The following is a 24,763-nucleotide window of genomic DNA, read 5'->3' on the forward strand; positions in this document are numbered from 1 at the left end:
AAAATTAGTTCAGTTAGGAGAATCATCTCTTGAGTTCACCTTTGACCAAATTGAAAGGGAAGTCCTTAGAGGAAGCAGCTAAAAAGGGATTGAATGCTTTTAGGGAAGTGATTCTCCAGGGTGCACTGAAGTTACTATTGTTCAGTTTAAGGAAATAAAAAAAAATCTAACCTTGTATCCTTGTTTAATCTTGACTGTGGAAATTTTTCTTTATTCTTGAATGCTATAAATGGCAAGTAGAAAAGTGGCTTGGATTAGAGAGATTTTCAAAGGCATGGGGAGAGTCTATTTTACTTTTTTTCTTTTTTTAAGATTTCTCTCTCTAAGCTATCAAAACCAGAATTCAATTACTAATTTTGTTTCTGATGTGACAAAAACACAGAGTACGTTTTTCTTCTTCACTAAGAAGATTTAGCAAAGACGGGAAAGCTGAGTTCAAGTATCTAGAGGACTATGATGTGGAAGAGGGAATAAGTTTATTCTGACTGGCTCCAGAGAACAGGACAAGAGGCAAAGTTCAAGAGTTTCAAAGAGGCAAATTTAAGATTGGTATAAGAAGAAAGGTCCTAAAAATTAGCGCTATCCAAAATCTTTGAGAGTTCATGGGTTTCCCTTCCAACACTGAGCTTCAGCGGTATAGCAGCCTTTAATTTATATGCACCAAACATTTCTACAGTTAGATTTGTGAAAGAAAAATTAACAACATTACAAGAAGAAATAGATTAAAAATAAGGGGCCACTAGGTGGCACAGTGGATAGTGCACCAGCCTAGGAGTCAGGAAGACCAGAGTTCAAAATTGGCCTCAGATACCTGATACTTACTAGTTGTGTGATGCTGGGCAAATTACTTAACCCTGAGTGCCTGGCAAAAAAATAATAATAGTTGAGGCATTTAGCATTCCATAGTTAGAATATGATAAATCTAGTAAAAAAAATTAAGAACAGAAAACCATCGATATGAACTTATTTAGTGAGCAGTATGTAATAGATTTTTGTTGTTCAGTCATGTCCAACTCTTTTCGACCCCATTTGGGGTTTTCCTGGCAAAGATACTGGAGTGGTTTGCTATTTACTTCTTTAGTTCTTAGAGAGAATTATATTGGAAAAAAGTGGGGAATATACTTTTTTAGTCAACTAGATAGCACAGGGAAAAGTATTCAAATCCAGTCTAAGACCCTGGGCAAATCAAATAATCTCTGCCTGCCTTAGGTGATTAATTTCATTGGCAAAACAGGGACAATAGTAGCATTTACCATGCAGCATTGCTTTGAAGATAAAACGAGATCATATTTGTAAAGTGTTTTATGAAGCTTAACTTATCTATTATCTTAACTTAACTGTCATTAATGTTGTTATTATTTTATTGTGAATTTAATGAAAATCAAAAAGAATGTTTCCATATGCAAAATAGAATAGAAAAACAGGATTATACGTGAAAACATGAACCTCTATTACACACAGCTCATTTTTTAAAAAAGTATATGATAAATTCAACATGTCAACATGCTTCTCCCTTTACTTATGAACTCTCTTTAGTTTTCTTCTGTGTGTTTAAAAAATGCTTGAATAACCCTCTTTTCTCTCTCTCTCTTCTTCTCCTCCCCAGCTGCATCCAACTCTTCATGACCCCATGGACTTATCCATGGGATTTTCTAGGCAAAGACATGGAAGTGGTTTGTCATTTCCTTCTCCAGTGCATCACCATTTTACACTTGAGGAACTGAGGCAAATAGGGGTTAAGTGTCAGGGTCACGCAGCTAGTAAATGTTTGAGGCAGGATTTGAGCTCAGGTCTTCTTGATTCTAAGCCTAGTGCTCTATCTACTTTACCACCTAGTTGCTCCCAAGTTTAACTCTTATAATCATTGATCACATCTGGGGCCTAAAAAAACCCTGGCTCAATTAAAAAAAAATAATACTCTATTTATAGACCATGATATACAAAACTAGAAATAAGTAATACAAATTTAAAAAAAAGGATATGAAAGCAAAATTCAATCTATTAAGCAATCACTGGGTTTCAGGAAGAGATTAGAAATACTATAACAAACTATTTAAACAATGTTGGTGATCAAAATTTATCAAACCCTGCAGAGCACAACCAAAGTGGTTTTTAGAGATAAATCTACAATACTGAATGCCTACCTTAATTTTTAAATAGACAAAGAAGGTCTAGATTAATTATGTCTGTGACTAAGAACATGGACAAAGTCCTAGCTAGTGTTATTAGTTACAACTGTAAGATCCTACAGCCCAGATTAGAAGTCAGGCCTGTGGGTTTTTAAACCAGCCAACCTTCCTATACCCCCCAGGGACAATTTCCTCCAAATTTTCACATGAGTTTGTCAGAAAAACTGCTACGTGAAATTTCACCAATTCAATATGCATTCATAAGGAGTCATTTCGATAAAGGAGGGGCAGAGCTAAGATGGCGGCTGGAAAGCAGGGACTTGTGTGAGCTCCCTGCCAGGTCCCTCCAAAAACCTATAAAAAACAGCTCTGAACAAATTCTAGAACTACAGAACCCACAAAATAGCAGAGGGAAGCAGGGATCCAGCCCAGGACAGCCTGGATGGTCACTGGATGAGGTCTATCAAGCACGGAGCAGAGGGGAGCAGAGACCAGAGCTGGCACGTCAGGACTAACCAGACCAGGAGCCAGGCAGAACAAGCCCTAGTGCCCTGAATCAGTGAGCTGTGGCAGTTAGCAGACTTCTCAACCCACAAACACCAAAGACAACAGAGAAGGTTAGTGGGAAAAGCTGCAGGGGACAGAGTGAAAAGAGTTTGCAGTTCGGCCACTGCCGGGGGTGAGGGGGAGAGGGGGGGTGCAGTTACAGAACTAGAGCGGCAGATGCTTCTGGCCCCAGGCCCACCTGGTGGGAGGAATTAAGTGGTGGATCAGAGCAGGAGTGCAGAGCCTGCTTAAGATTTTCACCAGGTATGGGCTGGCAGTTCTTGAGGAAGGAGGAGTGCTGGTGTGGCAGAGCTGGCTGTATAGAAATAGCTCTGAAATTAACTGCACATCCCCTCAAACTTGGAACAAAGTACTCTTTACTCTACAAGCAGTCATACCACGCTGAAAAACTCAAGAGTCAAGTAAGTTGACTGGGAATATCGCCAGACAGCGAAAATGCACTCAGATTCGGTCTCAGACTTTGGAATCTTTCTTTTGTGACAAAGAAGACCAAAACATACAGCCAGAAGAAGTCAACAAAGTCAAAGAGCCTACATCAAAAGCTTCCAAGAAAAACATGAACTGGTCTCAGGCCATGGAAGAGCTCAAAAAGGATTTGGAAAAGCAAGTTAGAGAAGTAGAGGAAAAATTGGGAAGAGAAATGAGAAGGATGTGAGAAAACCATGAAAAACAAGTCAATGACTTGCTAAAGGACAACCAAAAATATACTTAAAAAAATATTGAAGAAAACAACACCTTAAAAAATAGACTAAGTCAAATGGCAAAAAAGCTCCAAAAAGCCAATGAGGAGAAGAATGCCTTGAAAGGCAGAATTAGCCAAATGGAAAAGGAGGTCCAAAAGACCACTGAAGAAAATACTACCTTAAAAATTAGATTGGAGCAAGTGTAAGCTAGTGACTTGATGAGAAATCAAGATATTATCAAACAGAACCAAAGGAATGAAAAAGTGGAAGACAATGTGAAATATCTCCTTGGAAAAACCACTGACCTGGAAAATAGATCCAGGAAAGATAATTTAAAAATTATTGGACTACCTGAAAGCCATGATCAAAAAAAGAGCCTAGATATCCTCTTTCAAGAAATTATCAAGGAGAACTGCCCTGATATTCTAGAGCCACAGGGCAAAATAGAAATTGAAAGAATCCACCGATCGCCTCCTCAAAAAGATCCCAAAAAGAAAACTCCTAGGAATATTGTTGCCAAATTCCAGAGCTCCCAGGTCAAGGAGAAAATACTACAAGCAGCCAGAAAGAAACAATTTGAGTATTGTGGGAAAATAATCAGGATAACACAGGATCTGGCAGCTTCCACATTAAGAGATTGAAGGGCTTGGAATATGATATTCTGGAGGTCAATGGAGCTAGGATTAAAACCAAGAATCACCTACCCAGCAAAACTGAGTATCATGTTCCAAGGCAAAATATGGACTTTCAAGAAAACAGAGGACTTTCAAGCTTTCTCAGTGAAAAGACCAGAGCTGAATAGAAAATTTGACTTTCAAACACAAGAATCAAGAGAAGCATGAAAAGGTAAACAAGAAAGAGAAATCATAAGGGACTTACTAAAGTTGAACTGTTTTGTTTACATTCCTATATGGAAAGATGATGTGTATGATTCATGAGACCTCAGTATCATAGTAGCTGAAAGGAATATGCATATATGTGTATATATATGTGTATGTATATATATACACATATGTGTGTGTTAATGTATGTATATATGTAGGTGTGCATATATATACATATATATGTATATATATATACACACACACACACAGAGGGCACAGGGTGAGTTGAATATGAAGGGATGATATCTAAAAAAATAAAATCAAATTAAGGGATAAGGGATAAGAGAGGAAGATATTGAGAGAGGGAGAAAGGGAGAGATAGAATGGGGTAAATTATCTCACGTAAAAGTGGCAAGAAAAAGCGGTTCTGTAGGAAGGGAAGAGGGGGCAGGTGAGGAGGAATGAGTAAATCTTGCTCACATCGGATTTGACCTGAGGAGGGAATACTATACACACTCAATTGGGTATCTTACCCCACAGGAAAGAAGGAGGAAGAAGATAAAAAAGGGGGGATGATAGAAGGGAGGGCAGACAGGGGGAGGAGGTAATCAAAAACAAACACTTGCGAAAAGGGACAGGGTCAAGGGAACAAATTCAATAAAGGGGAATAGGTTAGGAAAGAGCAAAACATAGTTAATCTTTCACAACATGAGTATTGCGGAAGGGATTTACGTAATGATACACATGTGGCCTATGTTGAATTGCTTGCCTTCTTAGGGAGGGTGGGTGGGGAGGGAAGAGGGGAGAGAATTTGGAACTCAAAGTTTTAAAAACAGACGTTCAAAAACAAAAAAAAGTTTTTGCATACAACTAGGAAATAAGATACACAGGCAATGGGGCCTAGAAATTTGTCTTGCCCTACAAGAGAAGACGGGAAAGGGGGATGGTAGGGGAAGTGGGGTAACAGAAGGGAAGGCTCACTGGGGAATGGGGCAACCAGAATATACACCATCTTGGAGTGGGCGGGAGGGTAGAAACGGGGAGAAAATTTGTAATTCAAACTCTTGTGAAAATTGATTCTGAAAACTAAATACATTAAATAAATTAAATTAAAAAAAAGAAAAAAACTAAAAAATGTCATAAAGGAAAAAAAATAAGGGTTCAGTTCGTGTCTTATGTTCTTATTAGACTCCAAGCTTCTTGAGGGCAGGGGCTGTGCCATTTTTCATATTTTTTATATAACATCAAACACAGCCTTTGTGGCTGTGTAGCCACAAACAGAAGAATGCTCCTGATCAGCTTCATCTGGGCTCATAGTTACAGACACAAGAAGGGGCATTTTGAGTTCACTCAGAGAGCAAGGCAAAGCATGTCTGTTATGGCAGAACATGCAAAGCATTATGGTAGGTTGTGCTCAGAGTGGGCCAAAATGTCTCTCCTGATTGGCCAATCTGTGTTTTAGGTCCTTCTCAGGTTTTGGGAGTTCAAAATGGTTTGGGGAGTGGTCTACATAAGTTAAGTCTAATATATCATTAATAAATAAGTCCGGTAAGTATTTGGAGATGCAAATTTGGAGTTCAGGAGAGAGGACTGGATGATAAATCTAAGAGTCATTAGCATAGATATGGTAGTTGAATCCATGGGAATTGATGAGATCACCAAGTGAAATTGTATATAGAGAGCAGAGCCTTGGGGGACATCCTAATATGCATGACCTGGTTGAGGATCCAACAAAAGAGACTGAGAAGGAGCAGTCAGATAGGTAGGAGGAGAACCAAGAGAGAGCAGGAAAACCTAAAGAGAAGAGAATGACCAGGGAAAAGAGGGTGATTGATCATCTAATCCTCCTATAGATTTGGAAGTCTTCAGGCAGCCAGTGGCTGGATGACCTCTTGTGACTATGGGCCAAAGAAAACGTTTGTTTTCAGGCATGGGTTAGACTATCTGGTCCCTAAAGTTCCTTCCAAACCCAAAATTGTTCGATTTACTTGGTACTACGCTTAATACATAACACAAATATTGACTGCAATAGAGAGGTGTGAAGAAAGTTTCAGGTGAGCTCTAAGAAGGAAATACCTGTCCACACCTTGGAGTGAATCCTTTCAATTAAATTGCTTTTGCCTTAACATGCAATTGAGAGAGCCTCACCAAAGGGTGTGGACAAAGTAAAAAGCAGGTGTCTAGGATCTGGGCCCATTTTACCTTGGTTGGGGTGGTTTTCCTTAAAGGAAATAAGGAAGCTGCCTTCCAGATGTGGCTGCCTTCCAGATGCCCTCCAGAGAACTGGGGGTATAAAAAGCCCTACCTCTGGGAATTTGTCTTTGTTGAGGCTTGGCTCCACTGCCCGGTCAGATGTGACTCAGTGTTGCTGCCCTGAAGGTGGAGGATAACAACTTCTATTTTGAGTGAAATGTATCCTTTTAATCTTATTAAGAGTAAATTTATTGGTATTGTATTTTATGGTCCACAGTTGTATTCTACTTCAAAGTCTAAATCACTGCATTGGCCTGAAGGCCTGGCTCAGGACAAAGACTCTGGGAGAGCTATTTTTAAATTCAGGACCCCGAAATGTGAGGAGCCAGGTCTGAGCATTGGTCTAGGACTCAAGGGTGGGGAACCTGAGGCCACAAGGCCACGTGTGGCCCTCTAGAATAGACCCTCAAGTGTGGCCCTTTGACTGAATCCAAACTTCCCAGAACAAAGGCCGCAGGTTCCCCACCCCTGGGAAGAGATTGGGCAGCCAGGGGAGAGTCTGTGAGCATGGACTGGCACGAAAAGGGAGGTGGGAGTTGGGAGACATCAAAGATAAACTTCTTTGACTCTGCAGTTTGCCAGAGCTTAGGGTGGATTCTAGGGCAGCTAGGTGGCATAGGGGATAGTACACTGGGCCTGGAGTTCAAATCTGTCCTCAAGCACTTACTAGCTGTGTGATGTTGGGCAAGTCACTTCACCCTGTTTGCCTGAGTTTCCTCATCCGTCAAACAAGCTGGAGAAGAAAACGGCAAATCACTCCAGTATCTTTGCCAAAAAAACCCCAAATGGGGTCATGAAGAGTCAGACACAATTCTGCCCATCTGTTGAGACTCCTGAAACTTCCCTAAAGCTGACTCATGAACCTTACAAAAACCATTTCCCCATTCACATGGCCAGCCATCTGTGGAATACCCTGGGGTGGGGAGGTCACATGAAAGAGTAAGGAATTTTACCCCTAAGAGATTGTGAGGCTGAGAACATAAATGAATAGGCCAATTTTATATTCCTTAATGGACTACTGAGAAGCTATAGCCAATGCGGGGATCCACCCCAACCCCTGTACGGCGATCACTCTCGTTTTATTAAATGACATTTTGGGGTCATGCCCTGTGCTTTCTTCTGGGGGTGCTAAAAAGGACACAGTCTGTCTTCATGGAGTTCATTGTCTAGCAGGGGAGTAAGACGTACCCAGACTGCTGTAATGTAAGAGCGGATGTGTTCAATATAGAGACTGTCCATAAAAATTAGAGAATCACGCATCTCTGTTGGAAAAGGCCTTGGTGATCATCTCATCTAATTCCAATCTAATTTGGAAAGCCCTTGACATCCTCCATTACAACCCTGTTCATCCAACTTTCTCCAGTTGACCTCAAAAGAAGACGGGGAGCTCACTACCTCCCCAAGGCAGTCCATTCCACTCTGGGACAGTCCATGTTGTTAGGAAGTTTTCCCAACACTGAACAGAAGTCTGCTTTTCTTCAGCTCTACCCCACGGTTCTGGCTCTGCCTTCTGAAGTCAAGTGAAATAATTTCCCTTTTCTCTGACAGCCTTCAATTTACTTGAATACAGCTGCACATTCTTTCCCAAGTCTCCTCTTCTCCAGGTTGAACACAGCAGTGCCTTAAATCAGTCCTTGTGTGGCATGATCCCTGGTCCCCTTCCAGCCTTGTTGCCTACCTTGGAGCTGACTCCTATTGGGCTTACAATCCACTAAAACTCACGTCATTTTTACAGGAGCCGTTTGCTAAGTAGGTCTCCATGCTGATTTTGTATACTGAATTTGTATACCTGAGAGAGAAGTTTTACATTTATCCCAACTGCATTTAATCTTTTTTTTTTCTCTTTCATCAGTCAACCATCAACAAGGATGGAAGAATAAACCACAACAAGGAGATCCCAGAACAAGTCAGTTAACAAGCGTTTATTAAGCACTCACTATGCACCAGGCACTGTGCTAAGTGCTAGGGATATGAAGAAAGAAAAAAAGCTTGAACAATTCTTGCTTGCAGGGAGCTAATGGGTGGAAGACAACAGGCAAACAACTATGTACAAATGATAAATACAGGGTAAATTGGAGGTAGTTTCAGATGAGGTCAAGGAGGACTGGGAAAGGTTTCTTGAAGAAGGGATTTTAGGTGAAACTTGGAGGAAGCCCAGGAAGCTAGGAGGCAGAGATGAGGAGGGAGGCCATTCCAGACGTGAGGGGCAGCCAACGAAATGCTAATGCTTGGAATCGGGTAATGGCGTGTTTCCTGGGTAAATGTTGAGGAGGTTGGTATCACTGGATCAGAGATTGTGTAGGGCATAAGGTTTAAGAAGACAAAAAGGTAGGGAGTGAGGAGAACTAGGTTATAAAGAACTTTTAATGGCAAACAGAGGATTTCATATTTGACCCTGCAGGTAACAGGGAGATTCAGAAGCATCCAATCATTGAAGTATAAATAAATTTCATGTTATTAAGTCCATCTTTCCAATCTGTCCAAATCTTTTTCAACCCTCGTTCTGCCATTTTACTTTCCTTTGGAGGCAGAGGTCAGAAAACTCTCTGAGGCAGCCCGTAGAGTAGAACTACCAGTGGGTGTTTGCGAAGAGAAGGGACCACTGCTCATAGGCTCTTGACTTGGAGGAGCCCTAGCCCTGCCTCCAAACACACAGGGCTCTTGAGCATGGGACCCTGAGGATGCAGAGTCTGGCAGAGTTAGGGAGGGGTGGTCCTGTGTTTCAGGTCCTATTCCTTCTGCTCCTGCTCTTCTGATGGCACGGAACCCCAGATCATCTTAGTTGCAAGGGACCTGTCCTTTATGTCTCTCTTTCTTTTGCCAAAGCCCAATGTAGTGGCTAGAGATGGAGAAGCCACGACCAAAATTGGGGCTATTGGGAATGCAGGGAATATGTTGCAATGATCTGATTTGCCCCCACTCTCTGGGCCCAGCACTTGGCTCCCATTTCCCTGTTTGTTTAGTTCCCTCTTCAAGGGACACCTTTGAGCAAGAGGGTGAAGGCTTGGGCTCATTGTTGACCCAAACTGGGGCAGCTCAGCCCCTCCCTTGTTTCTGACACTGGATGGGAAATCGTTTCACAATGTCAGCTTCCCTCAGACCCTCCTTCTCTGCCCCTGCCATACAACAGGATGAAGCCCTAGAAACTGGATAAACATGTTGAGAACTCATATTGCGCAATAACACAGGGGAGACCAGACATATAAGGGGCTGGCTGAGAGTGAGTGAGGCAGAAGAAGGAACATGGAGCACCTCAAGAGGGTCCTACTGTTGGCCAGTGTGGCCATTCTCATCCCTGCACAGGCTTTACCCCCATCCAGCCTGAGTTATGAGCAGGCCCTCTCCACAGCCATTCATTTCTACAATGAGGTCCACAGAGGAGAGAATGCCTTCCGGCTTCTCCAAATCTACTCTACTTCACCCAATCAGGTGAGTGCTAGTTCTGTCCTCTTCCTGTAGAGGAAAGACAAGAATGACTTGGATCTTGTCCATCTTCCTTTTCCTTCCCTTCAGAATTAGTTCCAGTGTCTTGCTGGGAATAAACCAATCCTTTGCTCAGGAACTCAGGCTCTTGGGCCTATGGGTGACTTATGTCTCAAAGGTGTGGGGGTCACTCTCTCTTTTAGATTCCAGAGCAGGGGCAGGGTTACATGACAGGCTTGAACTGAATAGGTATTTGCTGTTGGCAAAAGGCTTTGCCTTAAATCCTTACGATTTAGGTACTACACCCTTCCCCTTTCTTAACTCAAATCTGTTTAAAAATATTATGACAACTCTCTATATGATTGCTTTCCTTTGTAATCCTATGTATTTTATTCTCAGAAGGGGCTTGTAGTGTCACAAGACTAACAAAGTTGTCACACAAAAAGGTGAAGAATCCCGCTCTAGGGGAAGTTCCAGGTGGGTATTCCACCTGACAGGAGGCAACCAGGTGGCACAGGGGATAGATCTCTGGTCCTGGAGTCAGGAAGATGAGTTCAAATCCAACCTCTGACATTTACCAGCTGTGTGACCTTGGGCAAGTCACTTAGGGGCTGCCTTGCCTCAACTATAAAATGGGGATAAAAAAGCACCCACCTCCCCAGGGTTGTTGTGAGGATCCCATAGGCATTTAATTAATTCTTGTTTCTTTCCTTTCTCTCATGGAAAACTTTTGGGCAGATAAAGAATCATAGGATTTAGACCTAGAGAGAAGGCTAGAGATTCGATTCATTCATATCATGGATCGTGAAACTGAGGCCCCAAGAAATGAGATAACTACACCTAGTTGGTAGCTAAGTGAAGATTTGATTTTAGATATTCAGATTTCCAAGCTACTCTTCTTGCTACCATGCCATATAATTCAATGCCATGCCATGCCATACCATACCATACCATACCATGCCATGCCACACCATATCATACTATGCCATACCATGCCACACCATATCATACCATGCCATGCCATGCCATACCATACCATGCCACATCATATCATACCATGCCATGCCATGCCATATCATATCATGCCACACCATATCATATGATGCCATGCCATGCCATACCATACCATGCCATACCATACCATGCTACACCATATTATATCATACCATACTAGTAGACTGAGTACACAAGTGCAGCTTCAGGGATCCCAAAGAGATGTTTATCTCAGGCTTTTGACTGGCTTTGAGTCCAGGGAGAGAATGGCATACAAACTATTTAAGTCTTCAGGTCACACCCTTTCCCACTGATTGCCTTCCAGTGCCTCTTGACCAGAAAAAGAACTGGTCTGCTATGGATGAAAGAGTCCCATGTAGGCTGGGAGGGCTTTGGTATGAAAGGTCAATGATAATACAGAGAGGAAACAGAATCCACTCACAGGCAGACCACTGACGTGAGTTTCCCAAGTTGGCTGTCCTGCAATGTTTCCCCTAGAATCCTTCACTACACATCATTGCAGACCAGAGGCCTCAAACACACTTCCTGCTGCCCCCTGGCCACTTTGTAGTGGGACAACATTCTTCAGTGTAGCCTGAACTAAGTTAAACTAGGTTAAATGTAAGTGTAAACTAGGTTAAAATGTAATTGGGAAATATTTAACAAAATAAATAAAAATACAATAGAACATAGATAATGTTAATATATGGTTTTCTAAGTCAGTATGCAGGCTGCAGGAATCCTCATAAACAATTTAGTTTCTGTTTGAGTTTGATATTGCTACTATAGCCTACCCTTTAGGAGCTGCTGTTCTCCCAGGCAGAGGAAGAAGCTGAAAGCAGTGCCAAAGGAGAGGAGACTAGCTTCAAGGCTTCTTTTCTCACCCAAGTCTCCTTTGCCAACTGAATTCCACAGATAAAGGAATTAATGGATTTGCTTGAGAGGGTCCTGGAATAAAGGAAGCTTTTTAGGGATCCAGGAGAATCTAGAAATGCAAAGGAAGATCATGACATTTGTGGAGCCCTGGAAGGTCATTGAAAAGTCTAATTTTATTGAAATTCAATTCAACAAACAATTATTTAGTGCTTACTCCATGCAGGGCGTGATTTCTCAGATGCAATCTAGCCTGTTATCTTCCTATTCAGTTCTGGGACCACCCCACTGCCTGGTTGCAATGACTGTCCAGGAGAGTAAATATTGCTGTTCTGGTTCAGTGAACTGGACATCCATCTTCATGATCTGTACAACAGGCACTGTTCATCCATTTGGTTTTTCCAACATGGGTTGTTAGGCTGATTTCTTTTGAGTAATCACGAATGTCAGGAATCTCCTTGAGGAGACCCTGTAATGGTCTGGGGTTTAATGCTATCAGCACGGTGTTGTCCAGAGGCAGGAGCGTAGGGAGGTCCTCACCATCTCTAACTAGGGAACCTTATTTCTCTTTGGATCCTGTGTGGAGCATTATCTATGGAAGCTGCAAAACCTTTTTGGAGAACCCGGATTTATGTCCTGTGTGGCGTGACGTGATGTGACGTGACATGATATGATGTTAATTAATCAGTTGGTAATCAAAGCTATCACTGAGATTGCATTCATGAAGGTATCCTGACAAAAGTGGAATGGATGATACCTAGGCAAATCACATTGTGCTTTTAACAATTCTGGGCTGACCTGGACACACTACAATTCCCTTGGTGACACTGTATCATTGCAAATCTTGGAAGAACACAAACTCTGAAAATCAAAGTTGATGCTGATCCAAATGGCAAAGGAGAGAGAAAGACTCCTGGAGAAGGAAAAGGAATGAATACGATTACCATGTGCCAGACCCTGTGCTAAGCACTTCATAAACACTATCTCATTCATTCTTCCTTAGCAAATCTGCAAGGTAGGGTGCTGTTTTTATCTTCATTTTACAGTTGAAGAAACTGAGGCAAACAGGTTAGTGAATTGCCCAGGGTCACATAGCTAGTAAGCATCTGCAGCAGGTTTTCTTGACTCCATGTCCAGTGCTCTTTCTATCCACATCCATACCCAGCTGCCCACTGAATGGATGTATCAGGTGTGGAAGGAGAAGGAAGAGTCCAAAATTACTGTGACAGTCCCTAGCTGGGGTGACTGTTGGCAAACGTGGAGAACTTGGGGTGAATTTGAAGAAGATGAGCTTAGTTTTGAACATGTCAAATCTGAGGGGATGGTGGGACAGTGAGGTACCACCTCACACCTCTCAGAAACAACAAATGCTGGAGGTGATGGGGGAAAACAGGTACACTAACGAACTGCTGGTAGAGTTGTGAACTTGTCCAATCAATATGGAGAACAATTTGGAACTAGTAGTATTCATCAGGCAGTTGGAGATCATACGGTTGTAGATTTAGAGCCGGGAAGAATCTTACAAGTCACTGAGTTCAACACTCATTTTACTTACGAGAAAACTGAAGTTCAGAGAGGTTAAGAGACTTGCCTAGGGTCACACGGCTAATGAATGTCGGAGGTGGGATTCAAACCCAGGTTTCCCTGACTCCTGGTCCACTATTGTGCCTTGTTGCTTCTCTGCCAGAATGGAGTTCAAAATGAAGGTAGTGATTTAGGAGCCATCCCAAAGAGCTCATAATGGGAGCCAGAGGAATGAATGAAGATTGTCAAAGGAGAGAGTGCCAGAAGAGAAGGCAGGGAGGAAGGCAAGGCTCAGAGCCTTGAAGGATGGTCACGGGTGGGGGGGGGGGCGGCGGCGAAGAAGAACCAAGAAAGGAGAGTAAAAAGGAGTGAATGGTCAGAGAGGTAAGAGATCTTAGGATCATAGTTGGAGACTTGGAATGGACCTCACAGATCCTCTATTTCAGTCTTTCTTATTTTTACAGATAAAGAAAATGAGGCACAAGGAAATTAAGTGACTTGTTCAAAGTAGTAGGTGGCAAAGCCACGACGTGAACCCAGGTCCACCTGACACCACAGACAGCATTCTTTCAACTATACACCATGCTGTCATAAGACATATATAATGGGACATGTCCTGTTATCTCTCCCTTGCTGGATAAGGAGTTTGAGGCTCAGATGAGTAAAATGACCTACTCAAGTCACACAGTCAATTACAGCCGAGTAGGACCTAGGCCCCAAGACTCTCCTCTGTTTAAAGGACCCTCATTTTTCTACACTGTAGGAAACACTTGTTCCCATTGGCCCAAGCCTTGAAGACAATGGAGGTGATTTCTCCTCCAACTAGGGTCCTTAGTCCACCTCCCTTGAGCAGCCCCATTCCATCTAACCTCACCTTGCCTTTTCAGGGCCCCCACGAGCAAACTCTGAAGCGTATGAACTTTACCTTGAAGGAAACTGTGTGCCCAATGACTGAAGAGCTCCTGCTGGACCAATGTGACTTCAAAACTGATGGGGTAAACAGTCAGTGGGAGGGTGGGCTTGGAGGCGCATGGAGGAACTGGACGGGCTTGTTAGAGAGAGCTTTGATTGCCTCTGCTTGGCTCACTCCTACCTTTCATCAAGGCAGTACCAAGATTTCTGTTTACCTGAAACTTTGGGAGGTTGATAGTTGTAACAGTTATTTTCTCATTTAACCCATGAAGAAACAAAGGGTCCAAAGGAGGGGAGGGCCACATAAGGACAGTCTGCTGGTTGTGAAAACAGGAATAGAACTCAGGTCCCCTAGATCCAAGCTTAACTGCTCTCTGACCTGGAAGGGACTCTGTGACATTAAGACATAACCATACTTCTAGCTCTCACAGACCTAAACCCTCTGGGACTCTTAAAAGAAGAGCAAATTGGACTTTTCTCAATTTTTTCCTCCCTTTTCTTCCTTCTTTTTCTCATCCTCCATTTTCTTTCCTTTGTTCCTCCTCCTCCTCCTCCTTCTCCTCTCTCTCTCTCTCTCTCTCTCTCTCTCTCTCTCTCTCTCTCTCTCTCTCTCTCCATCTGTCTCTCTCTGTGTCTCTGTCTGTCTCTCTTTATCTCTGTCTGTCTCTGTCTCTCTCTCTGTCTCTGTCTCTCTGTCTTGCTCTCATTGTGGATGTCCCCTACACAGCTGGTGAAAGAATGTCAAGGCTTGGTATCCAATGAACAGGGCATTGCGGCCATCATCCTCACCTGTGACCCAGTGGCCCCAGAGGTGAGCTTTCTGCCCTTCCCTCACTCTTTGCCCCACCCTCTCATATTTTATCCTTCAGGGCTGATACTGTTAGCTACAGGGGTGGAGTAGGGGATGGAGTATAGAGGAACTGGCACAGGAAGATTCCATCCTGCCCTCCCTGCCCTGGCCTATTTCTCTTATCACCTGAGCAGTAGAGACACCTGAGGGAGGGCTGGCCACAGAAGGGAGACCATGGCGCACACCCAGGCTGCTGTGGGCTTTCCAGGCCCTGTGGCCACCTTCCAAGGTTTGAACCTCTTCTGAGTAGGCTTGCCTTGGGTAGGCTTACCCCAGGTAGGCTTACCTTGCACTTTAACTTAAATCAGAAAATGCAACTTCCCCCTAAGCCTACTGCAAGCCAGTTGTCCTCATGCATTCTGGGAATCCTACACCTGAAGGATGGGTAAAGGACCAGGGATTAAGCATGACCTAAACTGACTATCCTCAGGAGTGAGCAAAGAACCTATGTCCATCCCCTACTCCAAGGGCCATGACACGGATGTCTCTAGCTCTATTACCGGAATCAGCCATTTACCCTCCGTTCTAATTTCTTTTCAGCTCCTTCGCTCCAGAAGAAGCCCACTTCCCAGACGAAAGAAAGGGTCAAAGAAAAACAGCTACAAAACTGGGGGATACTCTGTGATTGCCCTTGGAAAGTCCAATGTGCATAAGGCCCCATATATGGAGGCTCTCTAGGCTCAAACCAATATAACCAGAGCTTGCTTTCTCCCTTACATTTTACTCTTTTTCAATTTCCACTCCCCTAATGACATATAGACACACACAGACACAGACACAGACACAGACCCACACATACACACACCCTATATTATCTATAGGTATGTATTTTTCTCTGTGTGGTACACATATACAATATAATATAGGGGGTACATATATAATTTGTATGGGTTATACATACATATGACGTGTGCGTCTGTTTGTATATATATGGCCTGGTCTTCAAGACTCGAGCATTTGTGTAAGATTTTCTTCCTTGGTGGAGAAAACAATGTCTTGTTACTACAAGCCTGTCTGTGTGAAAGGTGGAGCTGGTGGAATGGCTTTGGAGATGAGAGATATTATTCCTCTTTCCTGCTTCAAGGGAGGACGCACATTTCTAGACATTATTTTTAAAGAGACCCATGGAGAGAGAGAGAGACAGAGAGAGACAGAGAGATGGAGAGACAGAGACAGAGAGACAGAGACAGGGACAGAGAGAGAAACACAGAGAGACAGAGACAGAGACAGAGACAGAGACACTTTGGAAGGTAGACATGCAGGAGAAAGCTAGTTCCTCACATGTGTCCCAGATTTCCAGTTGGCCTTCCTAGAGTCTTTGGGGAATTGCCCGTTGGATGAGACCTAAGTGCTTCTCTCTTGGTTGACCTGAAATATCTCATGCTCCATGGGAGAGCTTGTTGATTCTGTGCATTTTCTGGCATATTCTAACCTATGTAACTTGTCTGATTTCTGTTTGCTATGTGCTCAGATAAATGGATTTACTCATCCTTCAGTATTTGTGATGGTCTTTTATGCAATTAGAATTTGGTGGGCAAGAGTCAAGGCTCCAGTGTAATCTTTGGCTATCCTTCCTTCTCGGTCCTTTTGCTGGCTCATCAGTAATAGTATGCCCTTAACCGTGAGTGTACCTCAATATTCTTGGGGTACACTCATTGGGCCTTCTTTCTCAATACTCTCTCTCTTAGAATCATCAGTTTCCATAGATTTAAGTATCATCTTTATACAGATGACTATATATTCTATATATTAATATCCTAGCCTCTCTATTGAGTCCAAATAAGGCATCTCCAACTTCCTGATGGACATCTGAAACCAGATATCCTATTAGATATCTCAGACTCAGCATTCCCTCTCTCAGCAAGACAGTCCTTTATCTTGCACCCCAAACCTACCCCTTCTCTCAATTTCCATATTTTCAATGAGGACACCACCATTCTTCCAAAATCCCAGGTTTGCAAGCTCAGGATTATCCTAGATTCTTTACTCTCCCTCACCCCACTATCCAGTCACCTGCCAGCATCTCTCATATCCATTCCCTTCTCCCTAGATCCACAGCCACCACTTGAGATCAGCACCTCATCACCTCTCACTTGCACTTTGTCTCCTGATTTGGTTCCTAATTGGTTTCCCTGCCTCAAGTCTCTCCTTGCTGTAATCAATCATCCATGTAACTGGTTTTCCTTAATTGCATGTCTGATCATGCCATCCCCCTAATTAATAAACATCAGTGGCTTCTTATTGCCTCTAGGAGAGAATACCAACTCCTCTGGCTTTTAAGTTTGCCTTTTACCACTTGTCCCCAGCCTGAGTTCATTAGACATCACTCCCCTTTTTATTTATACCAAAGGGATCCAGTCAAACTGGTTTCCTCCTTGTTCCTCACACATGATACTGCATGTCATCTCTGTGCCTTTCTGGCCAGCCCCCATACCTGGAATGCATGCCCTTCTTACCTTGGCCTCATAGAATCCTTCACAAAACCGTGACTCAGCACAAGCAAAACTTCCGTGTAAAGCTTTTCTTGAGCAGCTCGATTGCTACTGTCTTCCTGTCCTAGACTACCTTACATTTAATTTTGATTTAGTCTCTACATGATTATACATACACATTAGGTTCTCCTTTTCCCACCCTACCTCAAACTCCCCTCTACTTTACCCACTTATAGAATATATAGTCCTTGAGAGCAGGAATTGTTTTATTTTATTTTGTTTTTTGTATCTTCAGCAACTAAGCCGAACCTGGAACACAGTAGGTGCTTAATAAATGCTTGTTAATTAACTGACTGTTGATGGTGCTGGAATGACAGGTTGAGGTTATCAGTTCAGTGTTTCTGCAAAAGTAACTTCTTCAAATATTACTGTAGCTGCCATTCCAGGCCTGCCCTGACCTGGGCCCCTTCTAATGTTACACCCACCTCTCAAAGGCTGAAGAAGACAATGTCCTTCTTTGGCCTATGTGAGCCAGGCCATTTTGGTGACTGAGCAGCTGTAGTGGCAACCACACTGGCATACTAGTGCAGGTTCTTTTATCTGCTTTACTAGGAAAGACAGCTGTTTCAGGGGTCAACAATCTTCTTTAATTAAACAGAAAAAATACAGAGAAGAGACATAAAAACCAACAGACACGGCTCTACCGCTCAAATCAAAGCAAAACTACACTCTCTCTCTCTCTCTCTCTCTCTCTCTCTGTATATGTATATATATATATATATATGTACACATACATACACACATATGTATGTATGTATGTATGTATTACATTCACCATTGGATCAAGAGAGCCTTTACCTCTGAGTAGTCAGGGAGCTCTGAATATATAGCCACTCAGAGTCCCTACCAGTGAATCACAACATTTTTCTCATAAGTGAACCTCCAAAGCAAAAAGCTCACCTCTCAGAATATATTCTCTTTCAGCTAATAGGCTCAATGCCTAATTAGAAATTACCAAAGGTGTGTAAGCCTTCCTACCAGCAAGCAAGCTTTCTTTAATGGGCTTCACATGAGGCCTATTGATGGGCAGGGAAGATCTCATTTCCCATTAAATTTACAGCAGCTTAGGTTGGCTTTTGTGATAGGGAAATTGAGGGGTAATACTGGAGTACAGGAGAGAGGCCACTTGCTATGGAAATATCAGCAGTCCAAGAAAAGGTATTTACATGGTGGAGGGGAACAGGAAGGGAGAATATTGTTGGCATGGAGCCTACATCCTCCAGGCCCCAAATTTCACTTTCAGGTTGGGGCCCCTGATAGATAGATATCTTCCTGACCCAGCTTTCCTGCCCGGTCAAGCTGCAATGAAAATATAGAGATAGAGGAGGGTTTGGGAGGGGGAAGCTTCTATTTTTAGTGAATTGGGTTTTTTGTCTTTTTTTTTATTCTGAGAATCAAATTCTTTTTATTACTACTGAGAAAAAGCATATATTGGAGACTGTGCTCCACCTATTAATGAATTATTATGACAGAGCACCCCAATGAGGGGAATCTCCCATTTCCAAGAGATGTTTCTTTATTATTTCTTCCGCCTCCATTTCTTCTTAATGGATGAAAAGATCAGTCCCACCACTGGCAATAACTCCCACATTTAGGAGGTGAAGCCAAGACCAGGATAAAGATAGATGCATGTTGGCAGGGAGGGAGCTGCTGCCCTTAAGGACCTTGGAAATTACCCTCATTGGATCCTCGCCTCAAGGATGGTGAGGCCACTGCTGCTCCAATGGTGAAAGCAGTGGGTGTAAATCAACACTGTGTGGTGAGGCAAAGCACGGAGGAGAGCTGAAGGGCTCTCACAGCTCAGCATGATGGGCTTCAGTCTGAAGCAGCTCACTGGGCTTCATAAAGATGCCTTCCATGGCTCTCCAATAGCTGTTCTAGCTCTGCTGGGCCATGCCATGCACCTCTGTCTGGCCACCGATGGGCCAGCCATACTGCTATCCCATGACAGAGAGCAGCACATCAGTAGAAACATGTTTGAACCGAACCTCATCATCCCTCACCCAGAGTGACCCGCTGCAGAGGACTGTCCTGTCATCCAGATAGTCCCGTTCACCCTTTTCCCCAAATGCACTCGCTCGAAGAGAAGTGGTGACTGTGAAGACTGCGTCCAGTATTGACATGAGTCAGCCACATGTCACTGGGGTTCCTCTCTCACATACTGTAGAGGAACTGTTGCTGTCATCCACATCTGACACACCTATAACTGACTGCTGCTGCCGTTGTACTGTAGTGTATATCATATGAGCACAACTGGACACTGTGGTGGGTGTTGAGGAGCTTCATGACAGAGCTGCAGGTAATGAGGGGCAGATCAGAAGCCCCAGCCAGGCCCAGCAGCTCCGCAAACAGCAGCAGTGGCCAGGACCACTACCCCAGTCGTTTTCTTTTTTATTGTAAGAAGGCCTGTTTTTACTGCATTTTCAGCTACATGGTTACTGCATTGGTTCCAGTTCTGAGCCTGAATCCCTGCAGTGACCTAAGCAAGGTCTGACTCAGGACAAGAGGTCAGGGTTTCATGCTCTAGCTCAGGACACTGAGATGAGAGGAGAAGGCCAGAACAGTGGTCAAAGTGGCGGGAATGAACATCTGCACTGTATAATACAACTTCTCTGTTCAATGCTTGACTGTTCACCCCCACTACTCCTTAGCTGGAGAAAATTCTCCTTCTGACTGCAACTTAGTACAGATAGGCTCTTTCAATTTACCATCAATCATAAAAGGACCGTTAGAAAGTGTTATCTTTTAGTGTGCATAGGAGGTTCCTTCTCTCTCTTAAAGCCCAAAGTGTTGGCTAGAGATGGAGAAGCCATGGTCAATATTGGAGCTGCTTGTCTGGGTCTGGCTCTATCGTCAGAAAAATCCTAATTTTTATCAAAGAAGGTAAACGCTCAGGCTCCTTCCCCAAGAAATTGTGGGCAGAAAGGCCCCTTCCTTGTCTCTCACATTAGTCCATCTATGAATGGGAAATCATTTCACAATCACTTCCTTCAGAGCCCAGCACTGCCCCAGGCATAACCCCTGTACTGCGGCTCTGGTCCGAACCCATCCAGATGGCTCTTTAGTCTTCTACATGTATACTGGGCATGGTGCAGAGGGCACTGCCAGGGTCCATCTCAGCACCTTGCTACTCTGCTCTGTCCCAGGCTCAGCCAAGGAAACTGCCCCAGGCACTGCCTTAAAGTGGGGTGCTGGTGATGGTGTTTCTCTTGCTCTCCTCCCAAACACACCCAGGTTCCCCAGTACTGGGGAAAGTAGCAGCAATGGACTCCCAGGTATGTGGGACCCTAAGATACGGAGGAAAAGAGAGGCATCCCATCTTCCTAAGTGGGGATTTAAGGACCATTACAAGAAGGGGAGAGGCTCTGACAATCCTAGCCAGGCTACAAAGCGTGAGGTGTGGTTGAATATGTGTGGTGTTCACGCACAGGGATAGAGCCACAGACATTCTTGTTTATGCTCACTTTTTCCTGTCATTTTTTTTTTGTCTCCCAGGGTGCAAATAGCTATGGGCAACTCAGCCTTGACCATAAAGAGAATGTGCTTGAGTCCCAACAGCTGAATGACTTCTGTGGCCCAAACTCATGAGGATGTTGACAGGAGGAGGGGGACACTCGTCTGTGGTCACAGGACCCTCACTGTGGTCCTTCGCTGAAGACCAAGTGCAATCACACTCGCAGTATTTAGAACTGGAAAAGGCACCTCAGTGATCATCTTGTTCAGGTCCCTCATTTTACAAATGAGGAAACCGAGACTCAGAGGAGAAAATGACTTACCTTTAATGACACAAGCATTCTGATAATTTTAATTCTCTTTCATAAATTAGAATAACTCTCCTCCCCACCATGATTTTTGCAGAAGTTAACCTTTTTTTTTGGGTCATGGATTCCTTGGGCAGCCTGGTAAAGCCTATGTATCCAAAATAATATTTTTAAATGCATCAAATAAAATACACAGGACTACAAAGGAAACCAATTATATTGAGGTATAGTTATCAAAATATTTTTATTGTTTTGGGTTTTTTTTTGGAGGCATGGTTAAGTAACTTGCCACACAGCTAATAAGTGTCTGAAGCCAAATGTGAACTCAGGTCCTCCTGACTCCTTGGTCGGAGCTCTATCAGGGTCACACACAGCCAGTAAATATCAGGCCTTATTAGAACTCATGTCTTCCGGACACCACCCCCTGTGCTCTGTGCACTATGGCGCTACCTAGTGGCTAGAAAATACCAACAGACATAACCCACCAAAACCAAAGGAAGTTCTTTGTGGCAGGCGCAGGGGTGGAGGGTGGGGGGGAGGTTGGGAGAAGTCTTCGATAATTTTTAAGAGTGTAAAAGGTTCCTGAGGCCAAACATTTTGAGAATCAGTGCTCTAGCATTATAAGGTCCATAAAATGTTTTCCTACCTTGAGAAGTAGGCAAGACAAGTATTATTAGTCTCGTTTTTACAGATGGGGAGACTGAGGTAAACAGCTAAAGTGACTTGCCCAGGGTCACACAGCTACAGTCAGAGCCCAGTTGGTACAGGGGAAAGAAGAGAGCATTTGAAGTAGTCGGAGAACATGGAATCACATCCTGGATCTGCACCTATCATCACATCATTCACTATGTGACCTTCAGAAAATGCAACTTCTCTTCTGGCCCTTAATCTGTGATTCGAAGATCAAAATTCTTCTCTTTTTGAAAAAATTTTAACTTTAAATTTAAATGCAAAATAAGAAAAAAATTGTAAACTTAAATATTGAAACTTAAATACAAAATAAGAGAAGAAAAAAAAGCATTGCCATGTGCACAGCAGAATGTAAGAGAGGATTCAAGTGATACAGCAATAAATTTCCATTTCAAGAAAGCCTACATAATATGTACTACGCACTGTGTTCAGAGCTGTCCATCTTTACTTTGCTTCCTTGTAAGTTTTCTTTTGTTCTCTGCCATGAACTTTATACTTCATTCCTTACTCCCCCTTCCTCACCCCTGCACCCCCACAAAGAAGGCTATAATTAAGTGTGGATATATTTATATATACATATGTGTATATACATACATACACCCATACCTATATATATACACATACATACATATGTATAATATGCAAACACATATATACACAAAGATATACACATACATATTCACTTACACATACATATGTTTAGATATCTATAATCATTATATGTAGAAATATATATTCATATGAATCTATGCAAGACTGTACTTTATTTATTTGTCCTCTGTTTCTCTGAGGGGAGACAACCTCTTCCTTCATAAGTCCAAGTCTTTCCGTATTTTTCCAAATCCATGAACTCATCATTTGCTACATCATAGCAATATTACAACCTTATGCTGTCTAGTTATTTTAAATAGCCCAAAATAGCACTGATGAATATGGATGACGCATAGTGTAGTTTCCCTATTTTTCTCTTTTGATTAAATCAATTTCAGCCTTAACTTTGTCCAAGATCACGATTATCACCCCTGATCTTTTTTCCCTAACAAATTCTACTCCTGCTCTTTATTTTATGTTTGTGTATATCTCCTATTCTCTATCTCTCCTGACTCCTCTACTTTACTTCTACCTGCTATCTTGCCCTCCTATTACTTAACCTAACCCCTCCACCAAGGATCCCTCTCTTATCCTCTTATTCCCACAAATCTAAACACCCTTCTATAGCACCCCTTATCCTATTCCCTCACCCTCCCCTCTAAAAATCCCTCCCTTATCCTCTCCCCTCTCCCTATCCCCTTAGACTTTTATTTCTTTCTGAATTTAGAAGACTTTTATACCCTTCTAGATATAGATGTCTTGTTCCCTCTTAAACCTATTCCCAATGAAAGTAGGTTTCCAGAACTATCAGGCCTGCTCTCCAACTAATTCCTCTGTGTCACTTTTTCATCTTGCACCTCATTTGTATAAGATAATGACTCTTTTTACCTGGTCCTAAATGGTTTTACCTTTTAAAGTCATATCATACTCAGGACTGCCCCAATTTTTCTTACAAATACCCAATTACTAATAATACTCCTAGACATACATTTTACATTTCCTAAGATAAAAGGTGAACAGTCTGTCCTTATTGAGTCCCTTGTAATTAGTCTTTGATATGTACCTTTTATTTCTCTTGGCTCTTGTATGCTAAATCTTTTATTAAGTTCAGGTTTTTTTTTAACAAAACCCTAAAAGTCTGAGAATTCATTAAATATCAATTTTTTTCCCTTCAGGATTACACTTAACTTTTCTGGGGATGATATTTTTGGCCACAGCCCCAGTTCTATTGCTCTTTGATAAATACTGCTGCTAGGTCTTGTGTGATTCCAACTGTGGTGCCACCACATTTAATTTTTTTTCTTGTTGCTCTTAATATTTTATCCTTTAGCTGGGGGTTTTAGAATTTGACTATGATATTCCTGTAGGTTTTCCTCATAGAATCTCTTTCAGGTGGTGTTTGGTGGATTTTTTCTATTTCTACTTTTGCCTCTTGTTCTAATGCTTCGGGACAATTTCCTTTAATGGTTTCCCATATCAACGTATCAAGATTTTTTTTTGATTGTAGCTTTCAAGTAGTCAGATCATTTTAATGTTTTCTCTTCTTGATCTGTTCTCCAGGTCACTTGTTTTTCTTATGAAATATTTCATATTCTCTTCTATTTGTTTATTCTTTATATTTTGTTTTATTATTTCTTAGGATCTTATGACTTCCCTGGTTTCCCCTTGCTCAATTCTAATTTTCAAGGAGTTTTTTCTTCCTTAAGATTCTGGATCTCCTTTTCTAATTGGTTGACTTTCTTTTCCAAATCTTCTTGATTTTTTGGATTGTTCTTATTTTAAAATTTTTTTCCTCAATCTCTTTCATTTGATTTTTAAAGTCTTTTTAAAGTTCTTCTATGAATTCTTTTTGGGCACTTTACCATCTGGTGTTGCTTTTTTCACTTCACTATCCTCCTCTAAAGATGAACCCTAGTCTTCTCTATTCCTTAGTAACTTTCTATGGTTGGATCTTTCTCCTTGGCCTGCTCATTTTTAAAAAAATTAGAGAGCTTATTTTTTTGTAATCACTTCTAGTCCTTGAGTATGGGGGATGCTGCCTCTGGCCTCAGATTCTCCTTCAGTTCTCTTTTCTACCTGGAACAGAAACCAAGACCTCCAGCCCCCTGACAGTGTCCACAGCTAGCAGCATCCTGCCCCACTGCTTCTGCACTCACCAGGCAGGCATGTGGCTGGTCGCATCTTACCCAGGGACGCAT

The 24,763-nt window shown here is 42.5% G+C and overlaps 1 protein-coding gene and 1 pseudogene across 1 annotated transcript; one reads left to right on the top strand and one right to left on the bottom strand.

Moving 5' to 3' along the window:
- The first annotated feature begins 9,673 nt into the window (after window positions 1-9,673).
- LOC118832001 (cathelicidin-1-like) lies at window positions 9,674-16,529 on the top strand. Its single transcript, XM_036739480.1, has 4 exons — window positions 9,674-9,885; window positions 14,157-14,264; window positions 14,909-14,992; window positions 15,572-16,529. Exons 1-4 carry the CDS (start codon window positions 9,700-9,702, stop codon window positions 15,707-15,709), a joined length of 516 nt encoding a protein of 171 aa, XP_036595375.1. The 5' UTR covers window positions 9,674-9,699; the 3' UTR covers window positions 15,710-16,529.
- A 2,787-nt stretch (window positions 16,530-19,316) lies between these two features.
- LOC118832206 lies at window positions 19,317-24,763 on the bottom strand (annotated as a pseudogene).

This window comes from Trichosurus vulpecula, chromosome 9 (assembly GCF_011100635.1).
Source record: "Trichosurus vulpecula isolate mTriVul1 chromosome 9, mTriVul1.pri, whole genome shotgun sequence".
NCBI classification, from domain to species: domain Eukaryota; kingdom Metazoa; phylum Chordata; class Mammalia; order Diprotodontia; family Phalangeridae; genus Trichosurus; species Trichosurus vulpecula.